This window comes from Mobula birostris, chromosome 1 (assembly GCF_030028105.1).
Source record: "Mobula birostris isolate sMobBir1 chromosome 1, sMobBir1.hap1, whole genome shotgun sequence".
In the NCBI taxonomy this organism is placed as follows: Eukaryota; Metazoa; Chordata; class Chondrichthyes; order Myliobatiformes; family Myliobatidae; genus Mobula; species Mobula birostris.
Window position 1 is genome coordinate 93,451,268 of NC_092370.1, and position 17,322 is coordinate 93,468,589.

The 17,322-nt window shown below is 38.8% G+C and overlaps 1 protein-coding gene across 5 annotated transcripts in view; it reads right to left on the reverse strand.

Annotated features, from left to right (window-relative positions):
* LOC140198338 (focal adhesion kinase 1) overlaps window positions 1–17,322 on the reverse strand; it is a 569,537-nt gene that overhangs the window by 221,679 nt on the left and 330,536 nt on the right. For all 5 annotated transcript variants that reach the window (XM_072259446.1, XM_072259450.1, XM_072259457.1 and 2 more), the window contains 2 exons: window positions 13,615–13,755; window positions 9,332–9,409 (listed from right to left, as the gene is read on the reverse strand). In XM_072259446.1, coding sequence (XP_072115547.1) covers window positions 9,332–9,409; window positions 13,615–13,755 — 219 coding nt within the window. The remainder of the gene's footprint in view (window positions 1–9,331; window positions 9,410–13,614; window positions 13,756–17,322) is intronic.

The following is a 17,322-nucleotide window of genomic DNA, read 5'->3' on the forward strand; positions in this document are numbered from 1 at the left end:
TCCCTATGCCAGAACAGACCCACCAATGGCAAAACAGGAAGTAAAATGGCAATTACTCAGCCATAATATACCCAAAAGAACATAGGAAAATTCTAGGGTAGGCCACCTGGCTCCTCAAATCTGCCCATTAGTAAATATGATCGTAACTGATAAGACCACAAATCTTTCTATACCCCAAATCCTCATAACTCTTCATCTCCTGATCTTCAAAGAATCTGTGTGCTGTCACTATAAGTACCTCTAAGTGAGCTAATTTCTTTGATCACCATAAATAAAACATTCCAAGAGATGGCGCTCCAAGCAAAGTATCAATGTTTTAAAGAAAGGCATTCTCCATCTTTCATTGCTTTGGAATACTCTGAAGCACTTTGCCTGCTACTTTCCCACAGTAGCTCTCTCAAAGAGCAACAATATATGAACCAAATAATCAGTTCAGTTGAAAAAGCTTGAGAGAAAAAATAAAGCACATAACACTCTGGTAATCATTATCGTTCACCAAAAGGAAACACTCTGGCGTTCTTTCAGAATTGTGTACACAAGAACAAAAAAAGTTATAAAAATTTCAATACTGATCACAGAAACTTTAATTAATTAAACCCTTAATGGGGCATTTTTCACATGATTCACAAACAGGTTCAAAGACGTACACATACACACAGATTATTGATTAATTTATCATTGATGAACTGTAGTTGTGTCTGACAAACCACTAACTCACATTGGTTTCCAGTTACTGTAGCTACACTAGATCAAATTCAGTTTAAATGAGTTCAAATTATGGCAAGTGATATAACCCAAAAACACAAGACCATTGACCAGTAATGAACTGAAACCATTGCTCAGGCTCTTCTGTTTTCTAAAGCAACTTTATGAATACATACTCTGGTTAGATCTGTCTATGTCTCCAAGGCTCTATGGACTAAATGTTTGTTAATAACTAATTACTTCTGTAGATTTTCTAAAATCTACTGAAACACTGAAAACTTTACATTTGGTTTTATACAATTAAATTAGAATTTTGAGTGTCACTTCCCAATGGCTACTCCAGCACACAGTGGCATGCAAAAGTTTGGGCACCCCTGGTCAAAATTTCTGTTACTGTGAACAGCTAAGTGAATAAAAGATGAACTGATTTCCAAAAGGCATAAAGTTACAGATGACAAGTTAATATTTTAAGCAAGATTACTTTTTATTTCAATCTTTTACAGTTTCAAAAGAACAAAAAAGGAAGAGGGCCCGAAGCAAAAGTTTGGGCACCCTGCATGGTCAGTACTTAGTAACACCCACTTTGGCAAGTATCACAGCTTGTAAACTCTTTCCGTAGCCAGCTAAGAGTCTTTCAATTCTTGTTTAGGGGATTTTCACCCATTCTTCCTTGCAAAAGGCTTCTAGTTCTGTGAGATTCTTGGGCTGTCTTGCATGCACTGCTCTTTTGAGGTCTGTCCACAGAGTTTCAATGATGTTTAGGTCGGGGGACTGTGGGGGCCATGGCAAAACCTTCAGCTTGCGCCTCTTGAGGTAGTCCATTCTGGATTTTGAGGTGTGTTTAGGTTTGTTATCCTGTTGTAGAAGCCATCCTCTTTTCATTTTCAGCTTTTTTACAGATGGTGTGATGTTTGTTTCCAGAATTTGCTGGTATTTAATTGAATTCATTCTTACCTCTACCAGTGAAATGTTCCCCGTGCCACTGGCTGCAACACAAGCTCAAAGCATGATCAATCCAGCCCCATGCTTAACAGTTGGAGAGATGTTCTTTTCATGAAATTCTGCACCCTTTTTGCTCCCAACATACCTTTGCTCATTGCAGCCAAAAAGTTATATTTTAACTTCATAAGTCCACAGGACTTGCTTCCAAAATGCATCAGGTTTGTTTAGATGTTCCTTTGCAAACTTCTGACGCTGAATTTTGTGGTGAAGATGCAGGAAAGATTTTCTTCTGATGACTCTTCGATGAAGGTCATATTTGTGCAGGTGTCATTGCACAGTAGAACAGTGCATCACCACTTCAGAGTCTGCTAAATCTTCCTGAAGGTCTTTTGCAGTCAAACGGGGGTCTTGATTTGCCTTTCTAGCAATCCTACGAGCAGTTCTCTTGGAAGGTTTTTTTTTGGTTTTCCAAACCTCAAATTGACCTCCACTGTTCCTGTTAAATGCCATTTCTTAATTACATTATGACCTGAGGAAACGGCTACCTGAAAACACATTGCTATCTTCTTATAGCCTTCTCCTGCTTTGTGGGCATCATTTATTTTAATTTTCAGTGCTCAGCAGTTGCTTAGGCCCATGGCTGCTGATTGTTGGGACAAGGTTTGAGGAGTGAGGGTATTTAGGAAGCTTTGAAATTTGCATCACCTGGCCTTTCCTAGCAATGACTGTGAACAAGCCATAGCCCTATCAAGCTAATTAAGGTCTGAGACCTTGGTAAAAGTTATCAGAGAGCTCAAATCTCTTGGGGTGCCCAAACTTTTGCATGGACCTCCTTTCCTTTTTTTCCCACTCTAAAATTGTACAAAACAAAAATAATATACTAATCTTGCTTAAAATGTTGAAAAGAATGTTTCATCTTTAACTTTATGACTTTTGGAGATCAATTCACCTTCTACTCACTTAACTATTCGCAGTAAGAGAAATTTTGACCGGGGTGCCCAAACTTTTGCACGCCACTGTAAATTGCTGTATTACAAGTGCAAAACCTGAGCAAAAAGTACTAGGTTTTATTGTTAAATATACAATCAACTGTGGGGCTATCAAATACTTATTCAGGAATAGCTTTTTCCCCTCTGCCCTCAGATTTCTGAATGGACAATAAACTCATAATACCTTAATTCACCTTTTTGTTCTCTTTTTTCACTAATTTAATATTTTATATCATTTTTAGTTATGTATTGCATTGTACTGCTGCCTCAAAACACCAAATTTCATGATGTGCCAGTGATATTAAACCTGATTCTGAGTTAAACAAACAAAACAATTATTTTACAGAAAGAGAGCAAGTTACTTGTTTTGAAAGAAACTATTTTTTTAACCAATTATCTGCACCACTATTAAAGAAAAGGACAATTACAAAAGAATAATCAATGAAATCAAAGAAATCAATTTACCTAATGTGACACCCACCAGTTCTTTTTCAGTCATGACATATTCAGAATAATTACAAGTCTTCAATAATACCATCTCAAACAAAATAAATAACCATTAGGGAAATCTGCTAAAGCCTCTAAGTAATCTCCTCATCATAGTTGTGTTGAATATAGAAAAGGAAGGTGTCATATTTTCTTTCAGTGCTGAACTTGTTACCCTTATAGAAAACAGCAACCGGCCTCAAAGACACAAAACAAGGGAGAGGAAAAACGGCAAAGGATCCTCCTGATCTTTAACCAATAACCATATGTGACTGTTCATGGTCAACAGGCGATGACAGGATTGAGTCACAGCTGAAAGTCGGGCCTGGGCTCACAAATAAAAAGACAGCTGGGTAGGGTGCTTGGTTGCTGCCTGTCCCATAAAGTTGCATTCCATTTGAACCAACATCCTCAGAAGAGAATGGAGAAGACACAAATACAATGTTAAAATAAAGACAAAAAAATGTGCTGTAGCAGATCTCAATGCAGGAAATTAGTATCCTGCAGTTCCAGAATTCTATCTGCTTGATAAAGGTGTTTACCTCATTTTATCTGAAGTTACACTTTGTATTTTACAACCCTATGTTCTCAGATTATGCACCATTCTCCCGAATGGCCCAGCTGTTCAATTTACCCATGAATGTACATGGGTGAATTAATTAATCTAAGATGGTCAAGTGTTGTAGCAGAGACCCAGTTCATTTTCTTCAGTATCTATTCATCATTATGAAAAACTTATATAAATGGTCTATCTGAATGCATCAAATGAAATATCCATCTTACCACTACAGGAGACCCTCATGTCACAGTCCTTCAGGTAATGTGAACTTACCCTTGCAAAATTCACAAACCACTACTCAGAAAATTGGGATATGGAATAAAATTCACTCTTACAGAATTTGTTTGTGGGGGGGAGAGTGAATAACTTTTTTAAAACTTGCATCTCTTGACACATACACAGGTCACGCAGTTTTGTTAATCGGAAAATCACAATATAGACTGTTTTCAAGGAACACAACCACCAGGCACTCAACATCAGTAAGACGAAAGAGCTGATTGTGGACTTCAGGAAGGGTAAGATGAAGGAACACGTACCGATCCTCATAGAGGGATAAGAAGTGGAGAGAGTGAGCAGCTTCAACTTCCTGGGTGTCAAGATCTCTGAGGATCTAACCTGGTCCCAGCACATTGATGTAGTGATAAAGAAGGCAGACAGCGGCTATACTTTATTAGGAGTTTGAAGCGATTTGGTATGTCAACAAAAACGCTCAAAAACTTCTATAGTTGCACCGTGTATAGCATTCTGACAGGCTGCATCACTGTCTGGTATGCAGGAGCTACTGCACAGGGCCTGCAGAAGGTTGTAAATCTAGTCAGCTTCATCTTGGGAACTAGCCTACAGAGTATCCAGGACATCTTTAGGAAGTGGTGTCGCAGAAAGGCAGCGTCCATTATTAAAGACCTCCAGCACCCAGGGCATGCACTTTTCTCACTGTTACCATCAGGTAGGAGATACAGAAGCCTGAAGGCACACACTCAGTGATTCAGGAACAGCTTCTTCCCCTCTGCCATAATGGACTTTGAAACTTTGGACACTACCTCAGTTTTTTTTAATATACAGTATTTCTATTTTTGCACATTTTTTAATAATCTATTCAATATACATAATCGATTTACTTGTTTATTATGATTTATTTTATTTATTATTTTTTTCTCTCTCTGCTAGATTATGTATTGCATGGAACTGCTGCTGCTAAGTTAACAAATTTCACATCACATGCCGGTGATAATAAACCTGATTCTGATTCTGTATGGTCTTCCAATGCATGAAAAGGTTGAGTATGGTGCGACTACTGCCTTGAGCTGTGTGTATTTCAATGCAAGAAGTATCACAGGAATGGCGGATAGTAGTGGTGAAGACGAGGTAGCTGGTTTACTAACAGAGGCAATCTGTAGTGAGGAGAGGCTGTTGTTAAAGCGGACAGAATCGAAAAGAGTGAATACAGGACTGAAGGTGTTGTATTTAAATGCACGCAGTATACGGAATAAGGGAGATGAATTTGCAGCACGGTTGCAGATTGGCAGGTACGATGTTTTAGACATAACTGAATCATTGCTGAAAGAAGATTATAGCTGAGAGCTTAATGTCCAGGGACACACATTGTATTGAAAGGACAGGTAGGAAGGCAGAGAGTGTGGCATTGCTCTGCTGGTAAAAAATGAAATCAAATCATTAGAAAGAGGTGGCATAAGGTTGAAAGACGTTCAATCATTGTGGACAGAGCCAAGGAACTGAAAGGATAAAAAGACCCTGATGGGAGTTGTTTACAGACCCCCAAACAGGAGTAAGGATGTGGCCTACAAATTACAATGGGAGATTGTAAATACATGTCAAAAGGGCAATGTTACAATAGTCATGGAGGACTATAGGGGGCGATCCCTGTGGAAAGCGGGGGGGGGGGGAAGATGTGCTTAGTGGTGGGATCCCGTTGGAGGTGGCAGAAGTTCCCCTACGCGACTCCCTTGTCCATTCATCCCCCCCATCCCTCCCCACCGACCTCCCTCCTGGCACTTATCCTTGTAAGTGGAACAAGTGCCACACATGCCCTTGCACTTCCTCCCTCACTACCATTCAGGGCCCCAGACAGTCCTTCCAGGTGAGGCAACACTTCACCTGTGAGTCGGCTGGGGTGATATACTGTATCCGGTGCTCCCAATGCGGCCTTCTATATGTTGGTGAGACCCGACGCAGACTGGGAAATCGTTTCGCTGAACACCTACGCTCTGTCTGCCAGAGAAAGCAGGATCTCCCAGTGGCCATACATTTTAATTCCACGACCCAGTCCTATTCTGATATGTCTATCCACGGCCTCCTCTACTGTAAAGACGAAGCCACACTCAGGTTGGAGGAACAACACCTTATATTCCGTCTGGGTAGCCTCCAACCTGATGGCATGAACATTGACTTCTCAAACTTCTGCTAATGCCCCACCTCCCCCTCGTACCCCATCCGTTATTTATTTATTTATTTATTTATATACACATATTCTTTTTCTCCCTCTGTCCCTCTCACTATAGTCCTTGCCCATCCTCTGGGCTTCCCCCCTCCCCCTTTTCTTTCTCCCTAGGCCTCCTGTCCCATGGTCCTCTCATATCCCTTTTGCCAATCAACTGTTCAACTCTTGGCTCCATCCCTCCTCCTCCTCCTGTCTTCTCCTATCATTTCAGGTCGCCCCCTCCCAGTTTCAAATCTCTTACTAGCTCTTCTTTCAGTTAGTCCTGATGAAGGGTCTCGGCCCAAAACGTCGACTGTACCTCTTCCTAGAGATGCTGCCTGGCATGCTGTGTTCACCAGCAACTTTTGTGTGTGTTGCTTGAAATTCCAGCATCAGCAGATTTCCTCGTGCCAGGATTCAATGGCTTTTCATATGAAGAACGTTTTATGGCTCTGGGCCTGTAGTCACTAAAATTTAGAAGAATGATGGGTGACCTCAGTGAAACCTATCGAATGGTAAAAGGCCTTCATAGCGTGGATGTGGAAAGGATGTTTCCTATGGTGGGAGAGTCTAAGACCAGAGGACATAGCCTCAGAATAGAGATGTGTCCTTTTATAACTGAAGTGAGGAAGAATTTCTTTAACCAGAGTGGTAAATCAGTGGAATTCTTTGCCACAAGCAGCTGTGGTGGCCAAGTCTTTATGTCTATTTAAGGCAAAGGTTGATAGAGTCTTGATTGGTCAGGGCATGAAGGGACATGGGGAGAAGGCAGGAGATTGGGGCCGAGAGAAAAATTGAATCAGCCATGATGAAAAGGTGGAGCAGACTCGATGGGCCAAGTGGCCTAATTCTGCTCCTATATTTTACAGTCTCATGGAATGCAAATATTTTAATAGACAAAATATATATATTTTCAATCGTACTGTTTCTAGTTTAAAATATTAAAAATGCCAGAAATAAAGAAAGACCATTCAAAAATATAGATTGTAGCAAAGCAATTGCTTAACAGATATTCCCCATTTGAATTTCATTTGTTTTTGTGGTAATTAAATTCCTTTTTAGGCACATATGAACTAATTAGTCAGGGCACAATACAAAATTCTTTACAGGAGAGCAAATCTGATCCATCAGAATTCAAAATACAAGAAAGAGAAAGCAATTTGACCAGTATGATCCTGCAGAAACATACCTATGTACTGACCTGAAATACTAACAAATAAATACAGAGAGGTGATACCAATATTTCAACACCGAGTGCAATAGAGTCAAATCAAAACTTTCATTTCAGCTGAAAGATTTTGCATTCAAAATAACAGATCCTTTTATGTTAGAAATATTGATGGGATGTCTTTTATTCTGATTTGCAACTTCTAAAATATTTTTCATTTAAATTCAACTCTTCTGGTTGAATGGAATCATATTACAACGGAGCAGCTAATTACCCTATTTGCCACACTACATTCTTGACCATTATAATGAACTGCACACCAAAAACATTTCATCTGCCCTGGTTTCTCTGCAAACTACCTTAAATTTGATTTGCTCCCAGTTGACACAAATCTAATCTGCAGTATTTCCTGAAGTATCATGAGCAAAATAGAACACAGCAACCTCGTTGGGGCTTTTCTACACCATGCCAATATTCACAAACTCAAAGATTTCATACAGTTCATCCAAAAAATACAATTTTATCCTGTCTGTTCTGCCTCTAGAGATGCTGTTCACTTTGTACGTAGTTTGTTTTGTACAAACATCACTTTCTGTTCGTAAGCTGGTGTTACATAATTTCCTGTGCAGGTTAATTTGGACTTCGACCTGGAGAAAACATGGTAGAAAAACATCCATTTTCATTCCCTCTTTACTTGCTCTTGATACAGCAATACCTGTGAATCTGAAGCTTTCTTAATATTGGTAAACATTTAGTAACAAATCATAAACACGAGAAAATCTGCAGAAGCTGGAAATCCAAAGCAACACACACAAAATGCTGGAGGAGCTCAGCCGGTCAAATATCATATATGGAAATGAATAAACAGTCGACATTTTGGGCTGAGAACCTTCTTCAGGATGGAAAAGAAAGGGGAAAGATGCTAGAAAATAAAAGACAGGGGGAGGGGAAGGAGGATATCTCAAAGATGATAAGCTTAAGCCAGGTGGGTTGGAAAGATAAAGGGCTGGAGAAGAAGTACAATTCGTAGATGTACTTTGAAGGACGTATTATGTTTATCATTTATTCCGATTAACCCATAAGCTATAAAGGTTAGCGCACAAAAAAGGTTCACATTATTGGAGAAATGCTTCGCTTGTATTGAAGACTGCATTGTAACATAAAACTGTAACATAACTTAGCTTGAATTGTAACATAAAAGACAGAGCTACAGTGTATTTTTCCAGAGAGACTGATGGAACCAGTGGAGTTCCTCAAGATCCAACTAATGGCATTCCTTAAAGAAAATCCTTGACCCTGTACCAACTATTGCACTAACATGCTACCCTGAAATCAAGAGGAATATCTACAGCAAAAAAATGTAAGTGAGGTAGGTGATGGGATTGCTCCAGGAGTTAGAATACACCTGAAGGGTTGAATGATACCCTTCTATAGTAGATAACATAAATGAGATAAATAATGTTGCTAGAATAGCGGAAGTACCTGTGATATGTGTGTCACTGCCCTAACTCCCCACAGGTTCCATATATACATCATTGCTTGCTTTAATTGATGCAGCACCCAAATCATCAACCAGAGAAAAGAGTTGATCAAGCAACCACCTTAACATTTACTTTCCACCACTAGTCCTTTAAAATATCAATAGCATGTGGCATCAATTGGTGCTCAGCAAAAATTTACTTAGTCTTCTTCAAAAGCACTAGAACGGATAAGGTAGTGTGTGCATGTGAACACTACTAATTGAAAGTTTCCCTCCAAATAATTTCTGTAGACCACTAATTCTTCATCTATGTTAGGTACAAAATCCTAACTCCTATCCATGGAACAACTTCAACAAAAGGACTGTAGGGACTCAAGGCAGAAACTACTCAAAAGCATGATAGTCAAAACTGCTGACACTGACCATGACCTCCACAAACCTCAAAAACACAGGTGATAATCCACATTTTACGAAGAAAGCTCTAATTTTCAATTGCAACAACTTCTGTTTGTTGGATTGGAAAAGCATGCAGATTACTTAGGCGAATAAGCAAAAAAATACATACCATTGAACCTTTGTCTGTAAGGTAGCTGATACCCTCTTCTGGTCCAATTGCCAATTCCACTGAAATTATCCAGCTTGACTGGTAAAGATTAGAAGAAATCAATTTCAGTGGTCAATTAATTCTGTTTTAAATCATGCATATTACAAAATCAAGCTCTTCAAGTATCCTAGAAAGTTATGCATGTGCAGAACTACTGCATGTTCTTGGTACTCTGCTGGCATTAAATTACTCGTCAAATTAAATCTGTGTGACCAATGACAAAATACACATTACAGATCACCAATCCATAATTCCTTTGTAAATTCATCTGTATTTTTGATAACTTTTGATTAAAGACACAACTTAAAAACAAATAATGTTAAAAGCTGGTGAAAGGTGTTCTCAACAAAGGTACTGTAGGTTTAAAACTGAAATATTTTTGCACTTATAAAATATCAGATTATCTTTCTCTGTCCATTGACATTTTGTTACAATAATTCAGCTTTTCCATTTTAACAAACTGAATGTGATATCTTAAGTATACAAGATGAGTTATCAAAAATACTGCTATGCTGAGAACTTGATGCAAACACTTGCCCTCTGTGTTGTGCCAGGAAACGAATGCAAACCCACAGCAATGAATCACTTGACAGCTTAATGCGGAAAGGCTTTCTGTGACGGCTAGTTATGGTGGTGCTGGGCCAATGGTATGGCTATTCAGCAATCTGGCTGACATGGTGATCCTGGGACTTTGCTAGCAACTGGCAGTACCTATTCCTTGTGTGACAGGCCCTCTGGAACGTGCTGGCTCTCTCATTCACATCATAGATGTATCTCTTTGGGAATGCCTGCAACGACTATTGAGCTTGCCACTATGGAGAAACATCAAGTTGTGGAGAGCGATGCAGTCAAATAAAGGGATGGAAATACAGCAGTTTCTATTGCATTTGTCAGGAGGTGAAGAGAGAGACTCTAGATCCATGCAGTCTGCCAGTTCCTGGCAACAGCTCAAACTCATCACGTCCCGATCACCGTATCCCTGCACTGCATGTCTAGCACTCACAGGCAGGCTCTCCTATCTGGGCCAGTAGGCAGGGATGCTAATTCTGTGCATCAGATTGCATTATGTTCCAGTACAGCAGTACACTACAACAGGGAAGACAGCTACTTTTGCAGTTTCCAGAAAAGTCACTAACAGCTTACATTGATGTTTTTTTTTAAAAAAGGGGGCGGAAGTACACACAAGTAAGTGTTTGGACTCTAGGACCAAAACAAATTAGTGCTCGGTGGAGTAGTGTTATGAGGGTTCTGGACCATAGTTGAAATACTAATCTTATTTTTCTTTCAAATATCTTATTAATTGTGAAGGAAACATGACAACATTGTATCAAAGGAGGATGGACTTTGTGATGTAACATAATCAACATTTATGCCACCATGAGCATTCACTTAATGCTCATTCATTAGTGAAATATTTCACTAGACATTTAAGGATTACTGTAAACCCGCTTCAACATTTTATAAGTAATTAATGTAGTAATACCACATTCCTTGATTAATAGTACAATGCTGGCTGATGAAAATTATACGATTAAATTACAACTTAACAAGAGTGAAGTGGCTGGAAGCATTCCCATCCAATAAAATTTCTGCATGACTAACATTCTGATTAAGAATGAGAGAGTATCGTGGGGGAAATGAGATCAATGCAGCAGGACAATTGCACAAATGGACAGAATTATTTTTAGCTACCAGGAAACTTAACTAATATATCTAACAAATTACCATAAGACCATAAGACAAAGGAGAAGTCAGCCATTCGGCCCATCGAGTCTGCTCCGCCATTTTATCATGAGCTGATCCATTCTCCCATTTAGTCCCACTCCCCCGGCTTCTCACCATAACCTTTGATGCCCTGGCTACTCAGATACCTATCAATCTCTGCCTTAAATACACCCAATGACTTGGCCTCCACTGCTGCCCATGGCAACAAAATTCCATAGATTCACCACCCTCTAACTAAAAAAATTTCTTTGCATTTCTGTTCTGAATGGGCCCCCTTCAATCCTTAAGTCATGCCCTCTCGTACTAGACTCCCCCATCATGGAAAACAACTTTGCCACATCCACTCTGTCCATGCCTTTCAACATTCGAAATGTTTCTATGAGGTCTCCCCTTATTCTTCTAGACTCCGAGGAATACAGTCCAAGAGCGGACAAGCGTTCCTCATATGTTAACCCTCTCATTCCCGGAATCATTCTAGTGAATCTTCTCTGTACCCTCTGCAACGTCAGCACGTTTTGGTCTCCTTATTTATTCTTAAATAAGGAGACCAAAGCTGCCCACAGTACTCCAAGTGAGGTCTCACCAGCGCCTTATAGAGCCTCAACATCACATCCCTGCTCCTATGCTCTATTCCTCTAGAAACGAATGCCAACATTGCATTCGCCTTCTTCACTACTGACTCAGCCTGGAGGTTAACCTTAAGGGTATCCTGTACGAGGACTCCCAAGTCCCGTTGCATCTCAGAACTTAGAATTCTTTCCCCATTTAAATAGTAGTCTGCCCGTTTATTACTTCTGCTAAAGTGCATAACCATACACTTTCCAACATTGTACTTCATTTGCCATTTCTTTGCCCATTTTTCCAATCTATCCAAGTCTCTCTGCAGACTCTCCCTTTCCTCAGCACTACCGGCCCCTCCACCTATCTTCGTATCGTCAGCAAACTTAGCCACAAAGCCATCTATTCCATAATCCAAATCATTGATGTACAATGTAAAAAGAAGCGGCCCCAACACGGACCCCTGTGGAACACCACTGGGAAACGGCAGCCAACCAGAATAGGATCCCTTTATTCTCACTCTCTGTTTCCTGCCAATCAGCCAACGCTCTATCCATGTATGTAGCTTTCCTGTAATTCCATGGGCTCTTATCTTGTTAAGTAGCCTCATGTGTGGCATCTTGTCAAAGGCCTTCTGAAAATCCAAATATACAACATCCACTGCATCTCCCTTGTCCAGCCTACTGGTAATTTCCTCAAAAAATTGTAATAGGTTTGTCAGGCAGGATTTTCCTTTAAGGAATCCATGCTGAGTTCTGCCTATCTTGTGATATGCCTCCAGGTACTCTGTAACCTCATCCTTGACAATCAACTCCAACAACTTCCCAACCACTGATGTCAAGCTAACAGGTCTATAATTTCCTTTTTGCTTCCTTGCCCCCTTCTTAAATAGCGGATTTAACATTTGCAATCTTTCAGTCCTCCGGAATGGTGCATAAAATTACATTTTTCAATTTTCAAAAGGCATTTTCCAATCTAAAGGGTGAAAAAAATTAAAGCAATTTAGGGTGATAATGATGTATGTTTAATGGCTCCAATAAAGTTTTTTTCTCATTTTAACATTACTTAAAAGTGCTCCTTTGGAAAGAGTTTCTCCACAGAGTGTTGGCTAACTAATAAGAGTTTTAAAATGTTATTGAATAACTATTAGCAGAACTCTGATGCTGTTCTTTCCAGGATAAATATATTTTTCTTCATGATGAAATTTTTTACTCATCTATAACATTACAATTCGCAGTAAACAGAATGGAAAGAGAAAACTTATTACAATGTGATGTTTAAGTTCCTCATTGAGGTTGTGACATTATTTATTAGATTTTTGTATAATATTATGAGATAGGGTGTTTAGAGTGGTGCATAAATATAGAGAAAATCACAGACAATGATTTGTGTAGTATATTTGAAATTTGAATCAGTTTAAACACAAATAATCAGAATAAAATAAAATTATTTTAAGGCTCTCCAATAGCCTGATGGAGATTGTTTGGTAAATAAACTTGACATGTGATAGTAATATTTTCTACAAGATTGCTGATCCATAAATTACGGATTTGCTTAAGTTCTGCTTAAGTATTTACAAGTATACATTAATTAAAAATACTCAGCAATTCCTAGAATGGACAAACCACGAACATTGAATAATTTCTTCCATCAGAACACATTTTATTTTGGGGAAATTGTTCAGAATACTGTTTAAAAGCAATAAAACAACCAATATACACATGAAGTTAAATAAAAACACAAATGTGAATATATAATTAACTGTTGAATTATAGTATGTTTATTGGTCACTGTAAATTGTCCCATGATTAGACTAGGATTAAATCAGGATAAGGCTGTAACCAAATTACTACCAAATCAATCTACTGCTATCTTCAGAATTTTACCCCATAGAGTGTTAAATAACCTTACGAGCACCATGTTTTTCAGTAAATTACCAAGATACCAATACAAATGCTTACCCCAAGAGCACATTTGAAGCACTCCTTGTCAAATCTGTAAACTGGAGACAGTATCTCAAAGAACTTCAGAACACTTTGCTCCTCATTCAAATTGGCAAACTGACGAAAAGATTGCTGTATCAACTTCCTCAGTGTTTTTGCCTATAAGCAATATGAATTAATCAAATTTATGAGGAAATTCTTGGGATAATGCATCCAATTGAAAAACAGCTGATTATTAAGAGTACTTTGCTTTCAATATTGTTATTAATAAGCTCTGGTATTCTGGCTCATAATGTGACCTACAGCTTTAATCATCTTTTTATATTTTTGTAAAAATTAATCACAATGAATTACTGGTTTTATTAATTGAGGCTTTCAGTAACAATCTCATTCAAGAGAAAATTGTAATATGCCACAAATGTTATTACAATTTGAGAAACATATAATCACAAAATCTTTTCAAATACTATTTTTCAGGATCATATTTTAACATGGTGAATAAGTATTAGCATAAAAGCAGCAAAGTCAACAGATAAGAGGGATTGGAAGGCAATGAGATCATGAAAAGTAACTGGAAATCTGAAAAGGAAGCTACATCCCTACCCTGCAAAAATGTTATTACTTTTGCCAAAAATTGGCCGCCTTTGATAACTGGCTGGCACAGAAAGACAGAAATGAGATTTTGAAAAAGATACAGTACTTCAGGGAGACAGGAATAAGGAGCAAAGGAAGAGGTGTGTAACCCAGCTTGCTGCAAATCCCATTGCAAATTGGACCACCCATTCAGGATGTGGGTGAAGTACCTAGACAGAGATAAGCAGGGGCGGGTATCAGTGTGATACGTATCAAAATCAGATGAGTTCCTCCAAATCCAGATAGAGCAGCAAATACTAAAAGGTTTCCTCCAATTCTGGTGTTGTGGCACCAAGCCCGATGCTGCCACAAGCCAACAGCTGGAGGCAGAGAGCGATTCAGTGCAACCACTCCTGGATAGTAGATTCTCACCATACACAGATGTTTAGCTGCAGCTTCCCCCACCTTTCAACCATCATGCTTTATGTTTGCAGAATTTTGATACATGGAATTTTGGTAGTAGACACACTGGATACTGGAATGGACATTACCAAGCTGGATAAAACAGGTTCAGATCAATCCCTAAACAAATTGTTTTCTCCATTTCCCATGCTGGACAACACAATAATTATACATGCTTTTGTCCTGCACCAAGGTTTACTATCTCTCCCCAGTAATGCCCAGTGAAATGACTTAAGCAAAATGCATTCATCAATGACATGAATGACCATGACTCACCGGTGTGCTTGCAACATTCTGAAGAACCAACCTAGTAAACAACACTGCTGCAAGGATGGGAAATTCTAAACTAGGAATTATTTCAAACCAAAACATTGATGGTGATGAAACAGTTCTAATATAGAAATAGAGCATTCTCTAAAATGTTTTAATGTCAATGTGTTCAATAATTAAACAGGATAATTGGCAGTTATTGTAACCAGTGAGATAGCTAAGGTGGAATCAAGCTCGTCAAAATTTTTGATAAAGGGCAACACAAGAGGTTGACTGAATAAAATTAGAGCTCAGGGATTGTGGTTACTGGTATTTATATAGATAAAGGAATGGTATTGGAATTGACGATAGTTGTCGTAAATCAGTCATTGTTAAGTTTACTGGTAGTAAATTCTGTCAGATAAGGAAATAAAATGAAATAGAGCTAAATTTGCTGACTATACAAAGCAAGAAAAGAAATTAGATGGTGAAGAGGACACAAAGCTGTGAAATGACAGAAACAACTGACTGGACAAAAATATAACTAATTAAATATATCGGAAAGAAATATAAATTTTCCACTCTAAAAAGAAAATAGAGATTCTTCAATGGTGAGAGACTGGAAAAGCACACGTTTAATATGAATTCTGATGTCTCAGTACACAAAAATTGTAAAATTAACAAGTGTTGCAAACCAGAAGGAAAGCACATCTTGTTGATTTGAAAGAATTAGAGCTCAACAGGAAACACCTGTCTTACTGCAATTATGTAAGGCCTTGAGCAGTGGTATTAGATGCAAGTAACCTGTACTGTTTTGTCGTACTTCCTTAGCAACCAACAATCTGCAGGAGAATCTCAGGGGATCGCACAGGATCCATGAGAAAAAGGGACTTCCCATGTTTCAAGTTGAAATACTGCATCATAAGTCCTGATGCAAGATTTCAACTAGGCATCTTGAAAGAAGACAACAGCAATTTAGAATTAAGTCATATTGAGCTCTTTATGCAAAGGGTGTGAATCCCTTCATTAATCACAGAGCTATAGACAGTCAGATAACGAATGCAACCGAGGCTAAAAAGAATCTACAGGTCCACAATCCCTTATCCAAAATTCTGAAATCCGAAAAGTTCCAAAAACCTAAGTTTTTTTTGTGGAGTGTGGAGCGTGTTGCAACAAGACTTGTTTGGCGCGCCAACAGCTGACGTCACTCAGGTGTGATGTGGCAGCACTAGCAGAGGCCGCTAGACGTCAATTGTGGCTCACAGCGATCGTGCTGGTTACACGTGTATTTGCTGTTCACTGATATTTTGTGTTCACTGCTGACTTTGTGTTTAATTTCACTGCGAAAATGTCAAAAAGAGCTGTAGATACCCCTACGGATAACAATGAGACCGTGTGTTGATTGAGTGGATTAGACAATGAAGTGAACGTATGCCACTGAATGGCATGTTAATCATGAAACAAACTAGAATATACCATGAAGAACTGAACATTGAAGGTGAATGTCAATATTCACAGGGATGGCTGCAGAAATCTAAGAAGCGTCATGGTGTAAAATATTTGAAAATCTGTGGTGAAAAAGCTTCTGCTGATCATGAAGCGGCTGAAAATTACATTGATGAATTTGCCAAGATGATATCTGATGAAAACCTTAGCCCTGAACAGATTTACAATGCTGATGAAACAGCTTTGTACTGGTGCTTTGTTCCTAGAAAAACATTAACAACAGCTGATGAGAGAGCACCAACAGGTTTTAAGGATGCTAAGGACAGGTTAACTATTCTTGAGTGTGCCAATGCAGCAGGCACACACAAGGTGAAGTTGGCATTGATTGGAAAAAGCCAACATCCGAGATGTCTGAAAGGTGTACGCAATTTACCTGTGCATTATTATGCAAACAAGAAAGCATGGGTAACCCGAGAAATATTTTCTGACTGGTTCAATAACCACTTTGTACCAGCAGCACGAGCTCATTGCAGGCAAGCTGGACTGGAAGAAAACTGTAAAGTTTTATTGTTCCTGTACAACTGCTCTGCACATCCCCCGCCGAACTTCTTGTGAAAAGTAATGTTTTCGCAATTTACTTGCCCCCCGCCTCCATGTGACATCTATATTACAGTCTTGTGACCAAGGAGTTTTACGCTCCATGAAGAGCAAGTATAAAGACTATTTTTTGAATTGTATGCCTTCTGCAGTCAACAGAGGAGTAGGAATCCAAGACTTTTGAAAGAGTTCAATGTTAAGGATGCCATTTATGCAGTTGCTAATGCTTATAATGATGTTGATAAATTAACAATAACAAACGCTTGGCACAGACTTTGGTCTACAATGATGTTTGATGTAAATGAACCTGCAGGTCAAGACTTCAGTAGGATTTCGTGTCACTAATGAGAAGATGATGATATCAAACCTCGTAACTTACGCTAAAATGTTATCCAGCGA